At 34.6% G+C, this 17,500-nt stretch overlaps 1 protein-coding gene and 1 long non-coding RNA gene across 2 annotated transcripts in view; both read left to right on the forward strand.

Moving 5' to 3' along the window:
* The window catches only part of LOC118768439, a 5,087-nt gene extending 4,498 nt beyond the window's left edge, over positions 1-589 (forward strand). Inside the window, exon 3 of the long non-coding RNA XR_005004281.1 lies at positions 481-589. This is a non-coding gene — a long non-coding RNA (uncharacterized LOC118768439). The remainder of the gene's footprint in view (positions 1-480) is intronic.
* Positions 590-2,648: 2,059 nt separating this feature from the next.
* The window catches only part of LOC115226012 (adhesion G-protein coupled receptor G6-like), a 19,839-nt gene continuing 4,987 nt past the window's right edge, over positions 2,649-17,500 (forward strand). Inside the window, exons 1-8 of the mRNA XM_036514800.1 lie at positions 2,649-2,842; positions 3,269-3,440; positions 4,481-4,639; positions 8,595-8,723; positions 9,122-9,271; positions 10,045-10,160; positions 12,785-12,905; positions 16,052-16,196. Of these exons, the coding sequence (XP_036370693.1) occupies positions 2,649-2,842; positions 3,269-3,440; positions 4,481-4,639; positions 8,595-8,723; positions 9,122-9,271; positions 10,045-10,160; positions 12,785-12,905; positions 16,052-16,196 (1,186 nt within the window). The remainder of the gene's footprint in view (positions 2,843-3,268; positions 3,441-4,480; positions 4,640-8,594; positions 8,724-9,121; positions 9,272-10,044; positions 10,161-12,784; positions 12,906-16,051; positions 16,197-17,500) is intronic.

The following is a 17,500-nucleotide window of genomic DNA, read 5'->3' on the forward strand; positions in this document are numbered from 1 at the left end:
TTAAACGTCCATCGGTTGCAATCTCTTGTCACAACCTTTTTTTACATTTTATACAGTATGTGATATAATTTAGCCTTGTCACTATCTAGTTTTCTTTGTTGCCTATATTATACAATCTTTCATTCATTCCTATTTTATGTTCTGAGTTCAAATTCTGCTAAGGTCGACTTTGCCTTTAATTTTTTCGGGTCGATGAAATAAATACCAATTGAGCACTGGGGTTGGTGTAAACGACTTATCTCTTGCCCTGAATTTGCTGGCCTTGTGCCAAAATTTGAAGCCAATATTAGATAAAGCTTTATGGTGGCGAGCTGGCAGAATCGTTAACGCGCCGGACAAAATACTTAGCGACATTTCTTCCGACTTTACGTTCTCAGTTCAAATGCTACCGGAGTCGATTTTGCCTTTCATTCTTTTGGGATCGATAAAATAAGATGAAACTGAAATTCTTCTGACAAAATTTCACATTTATTTTTTCAGTTCTCCCAGAGACTCTGAAATGGCATCAAGTCAATATATGACGACAGCAAAGTGTTCACCGTTTACTGGTATCTGGAAAGAACTAAACATGTCTCAATGTAACAATACAGATTGGATCACTCGACGACTGAAGGACATCGCAATAAGTATCGATACAGGTGAGCGAGCAATAGTTTCGAAGGACATTTACAATAGCAGAAGTAGTAGAAGAGGTATCTGTGTGTATGCCTTTGTATATCTGTTCCATTATGATCACCATGTGTGTGTGTGTGTTCATTCGTAATTAAAATTATCTACCAAAATGTAATGCGCCGTATTCTCCCTTTCGAGTTCTCCAGCAATGTATTCATCTCGTCCAACAGCAAACCATTTCACTCACTTACGGAATGTTATGAAAGAATTTATTACTTAGGCGGGTTGAGTTTATTATCATATCATTAAAACTACTTTTTCGATAATCTTCTTGAGAGAGGCTGAGTAGATAGAGAAGCAGAAAACAACAGGGATATTACTGGTACATACCCTTTCGAATGCATTACGTTATACAATATTTAAATCTTCAATGACGCACCCTACATACCTATTTGTCATAGAATATAAGCAATTTACTTCTCTCAAATGTTATTATGGCACTGTAAAATTGAATAGATTTTCATGTGCATTTAGTGATGTAATGTTTTCAATTTCTCATTAGACCTTCGTGAAAATTTATCAATTTTTAAATAAGGCGGCGAGCTGTAGAAACGTTAGCACGCCGGGCGAAATGCTTTGTGGTATTTCGTCCGCCGCTACGTTCTGAGTTCAAATTCCGCCGAGGTCGACTTTGCCTTTCATCCTTTCGGGGTTGATTAATAAGAACCATTTACGCACTGGAGTCGATATAATCGACTTAGTACCTTGTCTGTCCTTGTTTGTTCCTTCTGTGTTTAGCCCCTTGTGGGTAGTAAGAAAGAGTATTTCGTCTGCTGCTACGCTCTGAGATCAAATTCCGCCGAAGTCGAATTTCATTGGTTGCCATTAGGGTGGAGCAAAAAAAACTTTTTACACAGATTTTCGGAATATGTTTTGCAGATTATATTCTTTTATTGCGAAATCCTTTAAAAACCATTGTGTTAAAATCTAAAGTTCTAAAGTTTACATCTTCAAGCTCCGCCGCTCACTAGAAATGTTTAATAATGAGCAAAAAATCAGTTTATAACACATTTGCCATTCTTCATTTTATTTTTCCCCTTTGATGTTACGAATTGATTTTCTTTTGTGAAATTGTTTGAAAAACAAGTCTGTTAAAATTTCAAGCTATGATTTTTATATCTTTTGGCTCCGCAACACGCTTAATAAAATTTCAATATCATGATGCGTCATTGATTTATGAGGCATCACTAAATATAAACAACACTAAATTAATAACAGATTATTGATTTTAATGCAATGGCCTAAAGTCAAGGCACAAAGCAGACAACTTCACACACGTACGACCTACGTCCACACGCAACGACCTTTGCAGTGGTACTGGAGTGAAGTTCACACACCCCGTCTCTTTATATTCAATTCGGAACCTCAAGATATCAGTCAATTTTATTGAAACTTGGTATGCAAATTATTAAGGATACTATATTTACTGTTTTGCATTGCACATGTAGAAGTATGTGTTCGTTACAACTTATAATCCATGAAATCCAAAATTCGACCAAAAATACAATTTTCAAAACTTTCAATGACGTTGCGGAGCCTAAAAAACATATTTAAACCGCACAGATCGTGATACGCCTTTCTGTTAACCCTAATTCGCAACGAAATATCGGTTCTTGGTTACCAATTTCGAAAGTTGCATTATTCGCTTCACCCTAATGTACGTACAGCCCTCACTACCACCACCATCAAGTATCTGTGTTACTCAACAATTGTTCCATAACTCCCCCCACTATTCCAGTTAATGTTACAAAGAAGGAGAGACTAACGATGTATAACATTGAGTATACAACTGATAAACTGAACGCATTCAGCAATCTTTGTGCTATTTAGAGTCGGAGTTGTTAGTTAAATTCTGGTGATTCATTAATTGTTAAATAACACTTAATTTTCATCTAATATTTCAACTCAAGGCGACTGTAATTTATTTAAATTTCATGTTAAATTTTCCAGCAAACTTCGACAATATTTCGAAAGAGATGTTAAATATATCAAACAAATCAATATATTTCAAAGAAGTTGATGCTGAATTGGTTGTAGGCATTCATGAGAAAATGGTGTCATTGATACCGAAAGTGTCTGCGAATAATACACTTCGGTCTATAAACAATTTGATAAACATACCAGAGGAGGTTTTGGCTGGAGCTGAACAAGAGAAGAGAAGTGCCAACAGGTAATATTCAAATCACTTTTGATGATAGTAGTAGTAGTAGTAGTAGTAGTAGTAGTAGTAGTAGTAGTAGCAGGCAGCAGCAGAAGTAGAAGAGGAAGAAGAAGAATAGGAAGAATAAGAAAATGAAGAAGATGATGAAAAAGAAGAAGAAAAGAAGAAGAAGAAGAAGAAGAAGAAGAAGAAGAAGAAGAAGAAGAAGAAGAAGAAGAAGAAGAAGAAATAGTAATAGCTGCAGCGACCTTATTTGCAGGGCATAAATAATAAAAGTTGTTGCATCAACGCTAACAACAAACAACAGAAGAAATAGAAGCAAGAGTAGCATGCAAAAATTTGTTAAGCGAAATAATTAGTGTAATTACACCTAAAGCTAATTACGTATTCGAAACACATTGTTAATGGAAAGTCGTTTTCTTGATTTCCTCACAGATTGCTGGATCTTATACAAGAAATCCCAGAAAAGATTCCACTGGAGGAGCAGCAAGTCACAGCTATCTATTCTAATCTTGGTATTGGTGTTGCCAAAGTGAAAAATGATACATTCGATGGTCTTTTCTATGGCGTTTCCTATGGAACCAATGGAACAGATGCAAACGCATGGGTACTAAACATTCTCATGATTACTCTCTTGTTAACCGTTTGTTCTAAACACCCAAGTTGATAAAATACATTAGAATGGAATATAATTAATTTTATTGTCATATAAAGTAGATTTTGTACTTATTTTATTTGATGCGACTTACAATTCTATCTAACTATATATCTATCTATATACCTATCTTTGTATACGAGGAGATGGCTTTAAGGGAATCGTGAAAGGCTGGTTGGAAGGCCAACCTTCCTCGTTCTTTTACAAGACTTAAAACAACTAGAACCTCTGCAATGAGTCTGAGAGGGAAATATGTTGATTAAAATCATAATTAACTGATCCTCCTATATTTTCGTTTGCCCAAGGCAAGAAATTTTTCAACTTTTCAGCCCCCGCCCTCGGTATGTAAATATGTATGTATGTATGTATGTATGTATGTATGTATGTATGTATGTATGTATGTATGTATGTATCAATCAGATTAAATAGATCATCCATAACCCTAGCATAATAATTAGAACTTACATTCGTGCAAGTGGCCGCATTATTTTTCTGATCAATTGCTTCATCAGAAAAATATAACAAGTTTGTGCATGTTTCAGCTGTATACATCATCATGTGTAATTGTGTAGCTAAGGGAGTATACGTGTGTATTTGGTTGTATCTATGTGTGCTTGGTACAAAACGTTTCAGGAATAATTAGTGGAAAATTAAGTTATTGGTTGAAAACAATGAGATAATGAGAGTTTTGTACAATATGCTTCTGTCTTCATATCACTGCGATCCCAAGACAAGAAAGCGATCGAGGCAGAATGTAGAAAATTATTGAATAGACCAATAATTAGTTGACCGACGTAGAAACCCCAATGGTTGCTTGTGTATGAGATAATGGCAGTGTATGATACTGGTAGTTTTAGATATTATGTTACTTGCAATGTTGTAGTCGTGTAGTGGTTGTGGAAGAAGAGGTTACAATAATAGTAGCAGTAGCAACTGTAGTAGTGTTATTTATTCTTTATTGATTTCAATTTACCTGTCTTTTTCTCCACCAGATAAATCCCTCACCAAATTCCGACCAACAAGAAGCAGATGCGAAGATCATGGCATCTATATCATTACCAAGGAGTTTATTAAAACGTCTGAAAGACGAAGAAAGGTCATCCGTTTCACGGATAACTTTTTTCTCCATGCGGGACGATAAGCTATATAGGGTATGGAACAAAAATGGAAAAATTTCTTGTTGACCAGAATATGTTTGAATTCATTGATACATTTTGAAACAATACTAATACAATACAACTCCCAATGTTTGCGTGTATGTACACATCTATATATAGGAGTATGTATGTGAACAATTTATACGCATATAGAAACTCAGGAGGGTATTTGTTTTGAGTTTTATTTCGGACAGACTACTCTTAAGGAAGTTGGTATATTAAAAACACAGAAATAACATCCACGAATCATCAGAAACCGATGTTTCAGCTTGATTGGAGCGCTACAGAATGACCAATACACCGGACATTCTGAGTTAATTTAGAGTCTCTGTTCAAATATAAAAATCAAAATGTTAAACATTTGTTGATTTCTGTTGCTCAGATATAATGAAATCACTGTTTGCTCTTGAAATAACATTAGATTAAAGTAACGACGCGAAGAGCATTTATAATTGAAATACAAATATAAAGCATAAAGTATACTAGCTATCTCTATATGGCTAACCACTAAGGGTGGGTGTTACTGTAGCTTTTAGCCCCAGGAGATCATCGTCTCCAGCTGGCTTTAGGCACACTTTCTGTGCCCTTATGGTATTTGCAAAGGGAGGTCATCCCTCTCTCGTCAACCTAAGTGATATGCACGGACTGCAGTTTCTAGGTATTTGCCTGTCTTCGGCATACGGCAATCACCGGTTTTCGATGAAGGGAGACCGTTTGTAAATATTTATTTATTGTTTTTCCAGTAACTTCCGTCACTGATTTCGAAAATAAGTATTTGCAAACGGACTCCCTTCATCGAAAATCGGTGATTGCCGTACGCCGAAGACAGGCAAATACCTAGAAACTGCAGTCCGTGCGTATCACTTAGGTTGACGAGAAAGGGATGACCTCCCTTTGCAAATACCATAAGGGACGTTAACAGCTTTTGCTCATCCCTTACACAATCGACCTCTTGGCCCCAACTTTACCATTTGTCACTATCTCTTTACACACTCTTTACCCACGTGTTCCACTGTCTGGATACCCTCATGTACCTACCTTCTTGTACCTCGTACATATACCCAGGCACCTCGTTACCTCCGTCTATATCTTGATTTTACCTACTGCCACCCACACACATAAAATGGGATAGTCTGCATCTCCTCTGTTTGTCTTCCACCATAATCTAACCTTCAGCATTGTATAATACCACTCACCCCTATTTTCTCAAATATACTCCTTCACTACCGAGGGGATTTTTTTCCCTTTCCTTGTTTTGGTGGGCTTACTTTTACTGGTAACACTGGAATATCACTTAGAACACATTGTAAAGTGGATGGTATCAGGAAGGCCATTCAGCTGTAGAAACCGTTGCCAAAGTCAACATTATAGATTGATATAATCCTGGGGTTCGTGGGTTCCTTTCCAAGCATCAAATTCATGCCAGTATGGAAAACATGCTAAATAATGATCATGAAGATGATAATTACTCTTACATATATACACAATCATACACATATGTATTTTATGCGTACATACAGAGGTTGGACACCTTAAAATCTCAAACAAATGTATTTTAATATGAGGTAGGATCGTCTTTGACTTGAATTCTACGAGGTATGGACTCGTACAAAGTTTGAATTGTTTCCAAAGGAATTTTTGTCCATTCTTCAGCTAAAACAGTCTCCAGTTCTTGTAGTGATGATGGTGGAGGATATCGACTCCTTACTTGTTTATCTAAAATGCACCATACATGTTCAATAATATTGAGATCTGGGGCTGTGGTGGCCAGATAAGATGTTCAGCTTCACTAGAATGTTCCTCGTGCTATTCAGGAAAACTTTAGCTGTGTGAATTGGTGCATTATCATCCTGAAGGATTGCGTTTCTCCCCGGAAACAGTTCCGCAACCATAGGATGAATTTGATCAGATAAAATGCTTAAATAGCCTTGACTATTAATACTGCCATGAAGGGAAACTATTGAGCCGGCGGATTTCCAAGACATAGCCCCTCAGATCATCACACAATCCTCCTCCATGTTTAACAGTTGGAAGAAGGCAGTCTGGTTCAAATGCTTCTCTTGTCTGTTTCTACAGGTATACTCGGCCGTGGTCGAAACTAAGGTAGAGGATGACTCGACCGAGAAAATAAATTTTTTTCACTGCTCTAGGGATCAATTCTGTAGGTTTTTATTCCACTCTAACATTTGTCTTTGAAAGTAATGGTTTTCTGATTGCAGCCCTCTCGTGAAATCCGGCTTTGTGGAGCTCTCGGCGAACAGTTTCTGTCGGAACTGGGTTCTCGAGGTGGTCATTAAGCTCTGCAGTAGTTTGGGGATCTGTACTCTTGTGATCTTTTCTAACAAACAATTCACGTAAGAGTCCGATCGTCCCTATCTGAAAGTTTTGGTTTTCTTCCGGAGTTTTGTTTCGACGAAGAGGTTTTCTCATTACTTTCTAGACAGTACTTCTTAATACACGAAACATTTCGGCTGTTTTCGTTATGCTGGTGCCTACCATACGAGCACCAACAATTTTACCTCTTTGAAAGTCTGACAGATCTGTCATTTTGATAAATTTTAATTACATTTTTCTGATGATATCTGAAAAGAAACAGCAATTTTAGCAAAACATATTAAGCAACACTAATAATAAATCAAAAAACATAAAAATACACAAGCTTTTGACGGTTTTATAGATACTTCAAAATTATGATGCTATGATGTTAGGTGTTTCCATTATTTTGTCCAACCCCTGTATATACATACTTTTATTCTTAATAATTTTTACAACGCCGTTCTAACCTATTTTCACTCATCTTTTTATATATGTATATTAGATTTTTATATATTTCTATATTCATGAATTTTTAATGTTTTAATATTTTAACGACTGATACATTGGTATATTTTAAAGACCGATATGCATTGATCCATGACAGAATATATGCATGATTGAATTGTTGAACCTGTCTGAAATTCTCCTTAACTTTTATACTTTTTTATATCTTTGCGTCTCGTGTCTTTTATCTGAGCATTTCTGAATATTGCCTACTTAATACAAGATAAAAAGAAACTTTACTCTGTGTGTGTGTGTGTGTGCGTGTGTGTGTGTGTGTGTGTGCGTATGTGTGTGTGTGTGTGAATTCATACATACATACACTCACATGTATACTTACAAATGGATTACAGAACAAATTATCAACCGGAGTCTGTGTTAGACATCCATTTACTCAAGATGTTAAGCAGCTAAATTGAACGTGGGATTCGTTGATTACCAACAGAATTACTCGAATACCGACCACCATTATGTCAACAATTTCAGTATTAAACAAATTATCCGTCCCTCAGGACAAGTGCAACTGTCACGTGCGAACCCCTATGGGATATTTTTTGTAATATATATTTTATTATTGCCAGGCTTTCGACTTGCAGAATAGTTAGCATGCTGGGTAAAATGCATAGAGCCATTTCATCTGTCTTGAGTTCAAATTTCGCAGATGTCGACTCTGCTTTTCATTCTTTCACAGTCAATAAAATAAGTACCAGTAATATTTTGGCAAGTTGTTAATTACCCGTAATTTGACAGTTATGTCTATACATTACTGATTTTAAAGAGTTGTGTAATAACATATCCACTGCATTTTGTGGTGCAGAGTATCTTGGTAAATATATAAGGTTGATATATTGTAAAAAGTCTCTGCTGTTCTAGTTGTCATCGCTGCTCTTTATAGTTTATACACCGAATGGTTCCTTTTAAATGTATGAAACTACTGGGTTTGATGTAATAGCCTTACTCCACCCCCAAAACTCTGGCCTTGTGCCAAAGTTTGAAACCAGTATATATTTTACTAAGTTGTGCTGTTGACTAAAGTAACGATGTCTAAGGACAAGATAACATTTGATCGTTTCACGCTTTAGCAATGTATTCCACTGAATAAATTGATTTACATAATGAATTTTCTTTACAGGTAACACAAAACGCTAGTACCAAGCAAAATGTTAGAATCAACAGCCATGTTCTTGCTGCGAACATTCCTAACATTTCAGTAAGCGACCTTGAAGAACCGGTTAATATATCGTTCAATATATTAGATCAGGTAATAGCTATGTATTTATTATTGCTGCTGTTGCTATTAAGGTTCATGCCATCCCTGACCCAGTAGACCTATGATGAAACACATCCCAGCCGTGTACATCATATCATTTTATATTTCATTAGGTATTTCTAGAACTACTCTATCCAATGTCCTTTTCTTCCATTCTAATAACGATTCTGTGTAAATTACAAGAAAAGACATAGACTTATAAACAAGATGAAATGATCAGTTGAACTATGTCACAGCATGTATTATGGAGTTCACAATGTCAATACCAACCAAACATCGACGATCATGGTTTTTTCGGTATTTTCTAAGTCAAATGAGTCGCATTATAATTACATATATTCTAATTACAAAGTAATTAAATCAAATTATCAATGTTTAATTTTTTTCAGAATGCCAGCAACCTACAATGTGTTTACTGGGATGAAAGCTCAGGACTGAATCCCGGGTGGTCATCAAGAGGTTGTCGAATATCCAAACATGAATCAGGAAAGGAAATAGTTTGCTCCTGTGACCATCTTACAAGTTTTGCCTTATTAATGGTTGGTAATAATTTGGCAAGTTGTTAATTACCCGTAATTTGAAAGTTATGTCTATGCATTACTGATTTTAAAGAGTTGTGTAATAACATATCCACTGCATTTTGTGGTGCAGAGTATCTTGGTAAATATATAAGGTTGATATATTGTAAAAAGTCTCTGCTGTTCTAGTTGTCATCGCTGTTCTTTATAGTTTATACAGCGAATGGTTCCTTTTAAATGTACGATACTACCATTCCCAATGTGATGCATAGTAATTCCTTCAGCATTGATGTGAAGTGGGTAGAGATCGTCAGAATCATCTCTCTTGATTTAAAAATCTTCATTTATGTTGAGACATGCTTGCTATTCAGACGTTAATATTTGGTCTCTTCATGATTCTGTCACAAGATCTCTCCTCTCGTGTATGTCATTTCTCCACCTGAGACTTTCATTTCAATAATATACATGCTCCAAACAATACCTCTGCTACCTACAATAAAACATCCCCCTGTCTATGGTAACTATTTCAGCCTGAAGGAAAGCGGAGCTAAAGGCATATGTTTGTTCACTCCATACCAGTTCTGCCATTACCTAACATCACGAAGACTGAGAATAAATAGCCAGATCCTTGATATTGTTTCTATTAGTGTCAACCTTACCTGGAACATTATTAATGCAGCAGAGTCCTCACATTCTACATCAGCATTATACACTCTCGTTTCAAAAGTATTAACTGACATATAAGAAAGGAGTAGTAGGAGGAGCTAATCTGTTTTTGTTTGTTTCTTTTGTAGAATGTCTACCAGGCTGAAAAAGAGACAGACAATGCCTTATCTATTATATCAAAAACAGGCTGTGCAATATCCTTTGTCTTACTCATTCTTACAATAATAATTCATGTTTGTTTCAGGTAAGCATTTCAGTTTCTACTTCCTTTTATAAACTATTCAAATGCAGAGAGACAGTATACCTCAGTTTGTGGGGTACTCACAGGCTGGTCAGATCGATGTGTTTGATGTCTATAGGGAAAATATGGGTGAGGAAAGAATTCCAGAATATTATCACTTTGATGAATAGCTTTATAATTCACAAAAAAATATAGAACAATAGAGTAGCGACAGTAGTGACTTCGTCTCTACTACTACTACTACTACTACTACTACTTTCTGGTATATTACAACTAATTTTCCTTTGTATCTTTTATTTGTGTAATCGTACTTGCCCACCCAGAAAACAAATTCAGAATAATACCACTCACCAAGACAGTATTGGATTTCATGAAGACATCGGGTATTACTTTGACTAAACTTCGCCACATTAATCTCTCTCTTTTAAACAAACACAAGAGTAGCCCATCCTTTATGTGGTCATTTAGTATGCTAGAAATAGAATGAATCCAGTGATCACGTTGGGATGTTCTAAAGCCTGTAACATAACAAATAACTGTTTCAATAAATTCACATTTTGAATTAAGCCAGTATCTCTGAAAAATTTCCTTTTATGGAAAACATACGCATTTAATAAATTCTAGATAGGAAAAGATGGAATATACTTCAGAAGTATTTTTCTAACATAATTGTATTCTACATCATCAAAACGTATGGTTATGATGAAAAACAAATTTCAGTATAATCGCAATCTACGTCATCTGAAATTAATTTGAAGAAACTTTTTTATCGAAAATTTCCAGTGAAACAAGTTCCCTGTTTAATTCTCACTGACAGTGCTTTACTTTAGTAAAAAACATGAGGAATATTTCGTCACCTATGCTGGAGTTGTGAACAGAGAGTATGAAAAATTCAAATTAAATGAATTTACTCCGAACATATTCAAATGTCTAATTTTTATTCGAGGGCTAACTGCAAGCAAAGATGCAGATTAACGAAATTTGAACAAGACCCAAACTTAACTCTACAGGCAGTGGCTAAAGAATTCCAGAGTATTATTAATTTAAGACATGATGCAGATAAAACTGAAGAAAAAGATTGTTCACAGATATATGCGTGTCGACCTGAAACGGCTAAGAAAAAAAACAACGAGTGTCAAATCTCAGTCCATACTCTGAGTACGGAGGTTTACATTTTAATGGTAACTGTCCTTTTAAAGATATAAAATGTTTTAAGTGTGGAAAAATCGGACGTAAAAACTCACATTGTAGAGCGAAACGAATAAAAAAGGTCGAACGAAAATATTCTGGAAAGAATGTCAACAAAAATTCTAAGAGAGGCTCAAAAAAGAAAATTTGTGTCTATAAAACTGAATAATGGGAATGTGAAGTTACAGCTGGATACGTGCAGTGATATCGCGATATTTAACACAGATGCATGGAGAAATATAGGGAAACCTAGATTAAAGGAAACTTCGAAAATTGCGCGAGGGGTTTCAGGAAAGAAATTACATTTTATGGGCGAAATGTTAAGTGATGTTACAATTCGTTGAAAAATTTTGAGAGCCAAAGTTTTTATGTTGAATAATAAGACAAATTTATTTGGAACACACTGGATGGAATTATTTAACTTACGAGACCTCCCCGTAAATATTTTTCGTAAAGATGTGAATGGTTCTTCCGCCTGTACAAATAAGGCGTCAGAGGATTTTAAAAAAAAAATTTTTTTAATGTTTCCTTGAGTTTGTTTTTCTGATGAATTAGGTCTTTGAATCAAAAATGCGAATTTTCAAGTGAAAGAAAACGCTATAGTGGTATTTAAACCAAAACGAACTGTAACTTTCGCCGCGTTGAAACAAGTCAACGGCGAATTGGATAGACGTGAAAAGCTTGACATTATTGAAAAATTGATCACACAAAATGGGCGTCCGCAACAGTTTATGTCAAGAAAAAATAATAAAATCCGAGTATGCGCTGATTTTTTAAGAAGTTCAAATGAATTCTTGAAATCTGGAGTAAGTTGAATGGAGAAAATTTCTTTCCAAAGCTGGAAGTATCTGAAGCATACTTGCAGGTACAAAGTTGATGAGGAATGTTTAAAATTATGGACAATAGATACCCACAAAGGATTGTATAAATTTAATCGACTTCCCTTTGGTATAGAGAGGTAGAACCTGGAATTTTCCAGTACGTTATGGACACAATGTTCGCAGGTTCGGATTTCGCTATAGCTTTCCTTGACGACATACCCATAAAAAGTGAATCTCGTGGTCAGCATACTGAGCATGTTAAAAAGGTCTTCGAAGAACAAAAAGATTGTGATTTTAAAGTCAACGAGGAAAAGTGTAAATTTTTGATGCCAAGAATAAAATTTCTAGGGCAGATTATCGATTAAAATGGACACAGACAAGACACTTCATGGGTGGTGAGTGCAATAAAAAATATGCTTCCACGACAAACTTTTTGCCACAGAGCCACAGATAAAATATTTATTGATTTTAAGATATTTATTGATTTTAAGATATCCTTTATTTTCTAACTGAGCCAGCCACCAATACACACAGTCGTAGTTATTATTTATGCATTGAGTGAGTGTTTTAGAGTTTGCTTCAATAAATAAAATTATGTTTTTTTGTTCATTATTTCAGAAAACTGTGGGATTTAATGAGTTCAAAGGTTTTAGTAAGCCTGTGCTATTCTTTGGCTGTCGCTTATTTTATCTTCCTTGTCGGGATGCAATCATACGTACAAACAATGGCTGGTTGTAAGGTAAGCGAAAAGACTTCTAAGCCATTGAATATTTTGTTTTATATTAAGCGTTGAACAACCGTCTACTACCTCAAATACATTCCATCCTATAATAACCTACGTTGCAACTGTTTCCAACATTTTTCCAGTTTCAACTTATTTGCGGCCTTCAATTTGCCCAATATTCATTTATCAAAAGATTCCAAAACTTTTATCTTCAAATTGTATTTTGCATAACGTCTTGCACACCTCCCCCTCACCTTTATATGAAACGTCTACCCCAGCCAACACGTCTATGTTAGCCTCTCGTTCAACGTTCCTTCAATTTCATGGCATCACTCTGAGTTCTTCAACCTAATAGGCAGCTATTATTATCGTTATTATTACTATCATCATCGTCATCATCATCATCATCATCATCATCATCATTATTATTATTATTATTATTATTATTATTATTATTATTACTACTACAACTTATTTATTTATTTATTTTCTTTGCACAACTCACGCTAGAGGTGTACTACGGTGCCAGCTGTTCCCTACCAGTGAACTAAGGTAACACCTCTTTTTCGAGCACCATCGAGCGGTTCTAAGCAGTGCCGTTTTCTGCAAGTGTTCCACCCTTATTGCAGCCCCTATTTGTGCTATGTACTTCTCAAGATTTTAACTCAATATACCCAGGGCTCCAACAATTATTGATACTACTACCACCTTTTTCATCGACCACAACTGCTTAACCTCCCAAGCTAACCTGTTTTATCTCTCGACGACTTTTCTTTCTTCCTTATCGCATAACTTGTTTTCAGCTGGACATGCTATATCTATGATCCAGCATCGTTTGCTTTCTTTCTCAATTAACTGGTTTCTTTTTATCTATTTCATGGTCGCACTGAATCATAAAATCCCACAGGATCTTTGGATTATTATTTTCGATGATACCTTTGGGTTTATGTTCGTACCACTTTTTTGCTTTGTCAAGTCCATACTTGTTGCAAAGTGTCCAATGGACAATCCTTGCTATATTGTCATGACGTCCTCTATATTCCTTCTGGGCTAGTGGCGTACATTGACTGGTAATATCCCATACGGTTTCACCATTTTGTTCACAAATTCTGCGCTTATCACTTTCTGATGTATTGTCTATTTTGTATTTGATGTAATTCGTTCTCAGTACTTTCTCTTGGGCAGCACGGATTAGAGCATCCGTTTCCGGTTTTAAATTACTTTTAGTTATCCATAGCATCTTCAACATCCCTATGAAATTGTCCATGCCTTATTTTGTTTGTCCTCTTATTTTCAGCTTCATTCATTCTCAAGTGCTTGTATAGTGCTTTATCTTTGCTATCTTCAATTCTATACAAACCTGACCTTCCTACATCCTATAATAGTGGTTCGGTAGCGTTTTTTACACACCATGCTGTTTTTTCTGTTCTAATGCTGTGTTCGCATCCAGTCAGTCCTCTTCCCCCTCTTTTTCTTGGTACATATAGTCTGTCTGTGACACTTTTTTATGTGGAGTATCCCATATCTGGTAAGCAACTTCTTTGTCTTTCTGTCTAAGCTGTATAGTTCGGCGACTGTGCATGCGATTTCCCCTGCTCCATATCTAAAGATTAAAACCGCCCAGATGTTGATAGCTTCCATCTTATTCCGTCCATTTAATTTCGACTTAAGGATCAGTCTCAGTCTGCGCAAGTACTCCTCCTTAAATTTTTCTGTCGTTTCTTTCTCCGTCAATTTATCCATTTCCAATATCCCCCAAGTACTTATAGCCCGTCTCTTCTATCTACTTCATAACTTCCCCCGACAGTATCGTAAGCCCGTCCATACATTTGATTTTGCCTCTCTTGAACACTAACACACCACACTTTTTCAGTCCGAACTCCATTCTGATATCAGCACAGAAATTATACATCGTATCAACGAGGGAACTGACTTGGGATTCATCTTTACCATAAAATTTGAGGTCATCCATGAATAACGAGTGGTTGACTTTTTTTGGTGGATCATCATCATCATCATCATCATCATCATCATCATCATCATCATTATTATTATTATTATTATTATTATTATTATTATTATTATTTTTAATATTATTATTATTATTTATTATTATTTTTAATATTATTATTATATTATTATTATTATTATTATTATTATTATTATTTATTATTATTATTATTATATTATTATTATTATTATTTTGTATTATTTTTAATATTATTATTATTATTATTATTATTATATTATTTTTAATATTATTATTATTATTATATTATTATTATTATTTTTAATATATTATTATTATTATTATTTATTATTATTATTATTATTATATTTTTAATATTATTATATATTATTTTTAATATTATTATTATTATTATTATTATTATTATTATATTATTTTTAATATTATTATTATTATTATTATTATTATTATTATTTTTAATATTATTATTATTATTATATTATTATTATTATTATTATTATTTTTAATATTATTATTATTTTATTATTATTATTTTTAATATTATTATATTATTATTATTATTATTATTATTATTATTATTATTTTTAATATTATTATTATTATTATTATTATTATTATTTTAATATTATTATTATTATTATTATTATTATTATTATATTATTAAGGCATCGAACTGGCAGAATCGGTTGCACGCTTAACGAAATGCATAGCAGTATTTTACCTGTCGCTACGTTCTGAGATCAAATTCCGCTGAGGTTGACTTTGTATTTCAACTTTTTCGGGTCGATAAATTAAGTACCAGTGATACACTGGGGTAGATGTAATCGATTCATCCCCTCTTCCCAAATGTCAGGCCTTGTGCTTTTATTATCATAATGAATATTTTACTTCTCAGAGTTGTCGGTCTTACTTGTTCATCTAATTCTGTGAGAGCGGACAGTGTTGGGTCGGGAAAAGCACCAAGCGAAATACCTTAAGTTTGTGTTAAATCTTCAGCAGGCGTCTAATTTGGGTTTCACCCTTCTGGGTTTGTAAACCTAAAATACCAACGAAGTATTGACATTGATATAGTTAACCATATACCACCACCCTGCAAAACAATATGTATTTAAGACAATGTATCAATCTCAGAAATCAGTAACCTGTTGCCGTTGTTGTATTATTATTGTAGGCAGTGGCTGCCCTCTTACATTACTTCCTTCTGACATCTCTCGCGTGGATGAGTGTTGAAGCTTTCCATGTCTATCTAAGTGTGGTCGTTGTATTCAAAACATGGGAGACGTCTTTTATGAAGAAGAGTGCAATTTTGGCCTGGGGTATGTATAATCGCTTTCTGGCTTTGTCTCAAACTTTATATCTTACGCAAATATTATTTCTTTTCTCTCTCCTTCCCTCACACACACACACACACGCACACACACACGCACACACACACACATTCTCCTTATTTCGTTTTTTGTGTTTGAAATTACTTGATGGTAAAAGGTTCACTTGAATGATTCAAAACCAGTATATCTGGATCTTATTCATTTCATTGCGCCAAATATGTTGAAGGGAAAAGTAAGCCTAGACAGTTATTGAACTCTGAATACAAAACACTGTTAACCATATTTCTTTAAGTGGATGTTATCCAGTAGGGGTTCCGTTTATATTTCCGTATTATTTTGTTCTAACTTTACAGAGATCATTCACAATCACATCTAGGAGAGTGCTGTATGTCCTGAATCCTCTACATCATTATCAATCTTACAATATTTAGAAACACTTTTGAAGCTAGTAATTAAAATCTCGTTGCTTTAAATAGCCTCGGTTTAGTTTACAGATTTGTATCACAGTAAAATCCAGCCACATTGAACTCTGAGTGAAAACATCCCTACCTTACTGTTGTAGTTTGGTGCTACTTCAGAACTGATTAAGCAGACCTATGGTTAAAAACGTTCTGTCGATGATTATCTTGTCAATAATCAAACACTAAACTATTCAATTTATTCTTCCATTTAGAAAGACTGAAGAATGGTACTTAAAGAAATTTAGCTAGTCTTTCTAACACGCTGAACAAAGTACAGAAATTTAAACCTTTTTTGACAGTTTAAATTTTGTAGTATTATTGTGTAGCGTAGGTAAATACCCAGGTTATGGTGGATTACTATATATCGTACATTGAAAATGGGTGAGATTTTAAGCTAAACTCCAGAGGAACCAATGGAAACATGGACTGAGAGGTCTGGTGGACTCACATCTGATGTGAAACATTCTTAGCTTATATTTTCATTTCGGTGAAGAAAAGAGATGACACAGAAGCTAACAACAAATAATCAAACATCTTCACTCGGTGTTTTACTTGTGTAATTTGATGAGAGTTGCATGTAGACTGTTCATCTTGATTTGGCGAAGAATTTAAATAAGACTCAAGGTTGTGGGTCCAATATTATATTTAGACGAAACCACTGCAAAATACCTTATTGTTGATGTCGCTATTTGACCTCAGATTAACTCTACTGATTCATGAGCAATGACGTTCTTGACGTGACCATTCTCTCTTTTTAGACATAGTTTATCATAGGTGACATAATCCAATATGTTATTAATTTCCTAAAATACTGTAAATTATTGTTCCTCA

Source organism: Octopus sinensis, linkage group LG29, assembly GCF_006345805.1.
Source record: "Octopus sinensis linkage group LG29, ASM634580v1, whole genome shotgun sequence".
NCBI classification, from domain to species: Eukaryota; Metazoa; Mollusca; class Cephalopoda; order Octopoda; family Octopodidae; genus Octopus; species Octopus sinensis.